At 47.9% G+C, this 3,565-nt stretch overlaps 1 protein-coding gene across 1 annotated transcript; it reads left to right on the top strand.

Moving 5' to 3' along the window:
• Window positions 1-1,731: 1,731 nt before the first annotated feature.
• On the top strand, window positions 1,732-3,143 carry LOC103708439 (phosphoenolpyruvate carboxylase kinase 2-like). The gene is made up of 2 exons (XM_008793362.4): window positions 1,732-2,546; window positions 2,802-3,143. Exons 1-2 carry the CDS (start codon window positions 1,760-1,762, stop codon window positions 2,834-2,836), a joined length of 822 nt encoding a protein of 273 aa, XP_008791584.1. The 5' UTR covers window positions 1,732-1,759; the 3' UTR covers window positions 2,837-3,143.
• Window positions 3,144-3,565: the final 422 nt, after the last annotated feature.

Raw genomic sequence — 3,565 nt, 5'->3', positions numbered from 1 at the left:
TGCACCGTCGTGGAGTCCACCATGGGTAGCTCCGCTAGCAGTTGAAGTAGTTAAAATAAATGGAATTAGAAAAAAGAAGAATAAATGGAGTTGCTTACTAGGGAAAGAGTGGAGATTTGAATATGCTTCGACTCATCTCAGCCACGCAATAATCATTCTTATACAAGCGTCCCTGTCGTGGAATCCTCTAAGGATAGCCTAGTCTATTGATTAGGGCCTGTCGTAGTCTGATTTTGGTATAGCTTATATACTGCGTAACCTAGTTAGGTTTGGGTTGCTAAACATGCAGACTAAACATGAACCTAATGTTAACTTGGCTTGAAGTACAATCCAATTCAAAGTGCACATGATTCTAACCCACCTTCTGCGAGACTCCTACTTTAGCTATCTACGCAGAATCCTTATCCAAAATGATCCAACTCGTTCAAAGTCAAATAAAATCACTTAGCCCAAAGTATCTGATCCAATTAACAAATATTCAAGTTAGAAATTATTGCCGAGCCTGGTATAAGATAAAAATCTAGGTGCGTCTTAGGCAGTTCCGGCCTGTCCGAGCTGCACTTCCGACAAGAACTAGCTTAGCTTAGTTTTAAAACAATATTTCCAAATAAAAATATAAATTATGTTAGCTCAATGCTTCATGGTAAGGGTAGTGCGTGTTTTCCGGCAAAGCCAGGGGCGAAGAGTAAAGCTGGATCCATGCGAAAAAATCGGCTTATCAAACCACGGCCGATAACTACGCGAACGTATCGCGTATCTCACACGGCTTATATGAATTTTTTAACTGCCGTATAAGAACCGGCCGGCTCCACTTTTAGTTTACTTCCCCACCTCGGAGAACAAAACAGAAACAAAAGGCCGGGGCGCCATCCATCACGTGGCCTTGTCTCTGAGACGTGGTCGCCATCCAATGGTCCGAATACAGCTAGCTTACCACGTGTCCTCATATCGCTCAGCCATATGTCTTTCGTACTTTCTCCCGTCCGGAATGTCCCTCCCGCCAATCGGCCGAAACTTTCTCCAAAGGCCGTTACGATAATAGCCTCTCACATGTTCTTATCTCCAACCCAGGTGGGACCGTCGTATCCAACCGTCCGTATCATGACCTGCTGTAACTGGGCGGTTCTGATTTCCGGAACCGTTCGCTCTTTAAAAGCGAATGATAACCGGATTAATTAACGAGACAAGCCCGACTCGGCATGATTACATCTATGGACCCCAGGAACAACTTAGCTATTTAATGCCGTTTCCTAAACTAATCCATCTTGCATTTAAAAGTTTAGACGATTTGTAACTCTTAAGTTTAAACTATTGCTCATGAATCATGATACCCATATAACTACCTTCGCGGATATTAGATTATTAGTTAATTGTAGAGTTAATCTCGGAATAATCAAATATCCGAACCAGAGAGGATCGGATCCTTAACGGAAAAGCAGCACTGAAGCAGAATTCTCGCCATTAGAATTTATTAACTTGTTAGACGGTTGTGCCCTCATCGATTACAGCTATTAGCGAGTAATCCAATTTACTGGGCTCCTAATTTTACGAACGGATAGTGGCAGTTTAGGTATAAAAAAGGAGTAAATTTGAACTCACCAGAGAGTCAGGAGCCGTCGGATCGAGGATCTCAGTCCGTAGAGCCGTCCCAGCTAGCCAGCGAATATTCGGTGGAATCGCACGAACCCTCTCCTATATAAAAGAAGGCGAGGCGAAGTAAGATCCAAGAAAAGCAACCGGTTTGGTTAGGGTTTGAGCAATGACTGCGGACCTGAAGAGGGACTACGAGATCGGACCAGAGATCGGACGGGGGAGGTTCGGCACCGTGTACCGGTGCGTCTCGACGGAGACCGGCGAGGCGTTCGCCGTCAAGTCGATCGAGAAGGCCCTCCTCTCCGACGCGGTTGACCGCGAGTGCGTCGAGCGGGAGGGCAAGATCGCGCAGCTCGCTGCCGCCGGGAACCCGCACGCCGTCCAGGTGCACGCGGTGTATGAGGACGAGGCGTGGCTCCACGTGGTGATGGAGTTGTGCCCGGGGCCGGACCTTTTCGACCGGATCAGCGGGCCGGGGGCGCCGCTGTCGGAGGCGGAGGCGGCGGCGGTGATGGCGCCGCTGATGGAGGCGGTGGCGGTGTGCCACCGCCGCGGGGTGGCTCACCGGGACATCAAGCCGGACAACGTGCTATTCGACGAGCGGGGCCGCCTGAAGCTGGCGGACTTCGGGTCGGCGGAGTGCTTCGGGGACGGGCGGCCGATGAGGGGCCTGGTGGGGACGCCCTACTACGTGGCACCGGAGGTGGTGGCCGGGAGGGATTACGACGAGAAGGTGGACGTCTGGAGCGCCGGGGTGGTGCTTTACATAATGTTGGCCGGGGTCCCGCCCTTCTACGGCGACACGGCGGTCGAGATCTTCGAGGCGGTGCTCCGCGCCAACCTCCGCTTCCCGACGCGGAACTTTCACGCCGTCTCCCCGGCGGCCAAGGATCTTCTACGCCGGATGCTCTGCAAGGACGTCTCGCGAAGATTCTCGGCGGAGCAAGTCCTCGGTGAGTCTCCGATCCGATCTTTTTTATTTTTCCTTCATCCGATCTCTTTTTCTAGTATTTCTTCTCCGATCTCGCTCGTTCCTTGAAAATCTTGCTTTTGGAGCTTTTTTTCAAAAAATAAAATTCCTCTTGTGATTTTCTCCTTTTTTGCATATCTTTTCCTCCTTTTTTCCGCGATATTTTTAGATTTTCTTGTGATATTTTTTTCCTATCTCCGCCTTGTTTTCGTTCTTTAAAAACTCCCCAAAATTTCAGGGCATCCATGGATAACCAGTGGAGGGGGAGCATGAGGCCAGTGGAGGAGCCAACCGAAAAGGGAGGAGAGCGGGCTTTGCGTACAGAGATCGTATGAATACCACTGTATATATACGCCTCTTTTTTGTGAAGACGGCTTGCTCTGAGAAGTTTCTAGAAGGACTCCGGAGAAAAGATTTCGAGTCTTAATGCGGGTTCTTTTCTTCGGTTGCCTTCCGACCTGTTTTCTTGTAGAGTGTGTATATATAATAAAGCATCGGAACGTGTCCTCTTTGTGTAAGTTTGTGGTCTTTCGTTCATGGAAGAGATGCCAGAGATATGGAATTTGCTTTTATTTGCGTAAGATCTTCTTTAATTCGGTGGAATTCTCCTCCTTTTCGCTTTGTCCTGCTTTTGTGGGAGGACAGGGGAGAGGAAATATGGCACATTCGATGGATTATGCTATCCGTCTCTCTTTGTTGCTGGGCTGGACGGCTTGCGTTTTATTGTCTTCCAAGGCAGAATAGGAAACCTGATGGGATGGATAGCTTGACTCTCTTACCTCGCTACTGATAGGCGTGTGCGCTTATTATTTTCAAGCTTGAGTATAATTTTTGAAAGGGTATCCGTATACTCTCCACATAATTGATATTTTCACACAAATCCATATTTATACAAATTTATTTAAATCTAATCACAAGCTCTATAATTGATCCGCGATCAGCTCCAATAAACTTGTACTGTGGTCTTCTCTAATTCACATAAATCATGGGTTATATTTACTC

Source organism: Phoenix dactylifera, chromosome 2 (genome assembly GCF_009389715.1).
Source record: "Phoenix dactylifera cultivar Barhee BC4 chromosome 2, palm_55x_up_171113_PBpolish2nd_filt_p, whole genome shotgun sequence".
Taxonomy (NCBI): Eukaryota; Viridiplantae; Streptophyta; class Magnoliopsida; order Arecales; family Arecaceae; genus Phoenix; species Phoenix dactylifera.
Note: the sequence above shows the minus strand (reverse complement) of the source record. Positions and strands in the feature narration are given on the sequence as shown.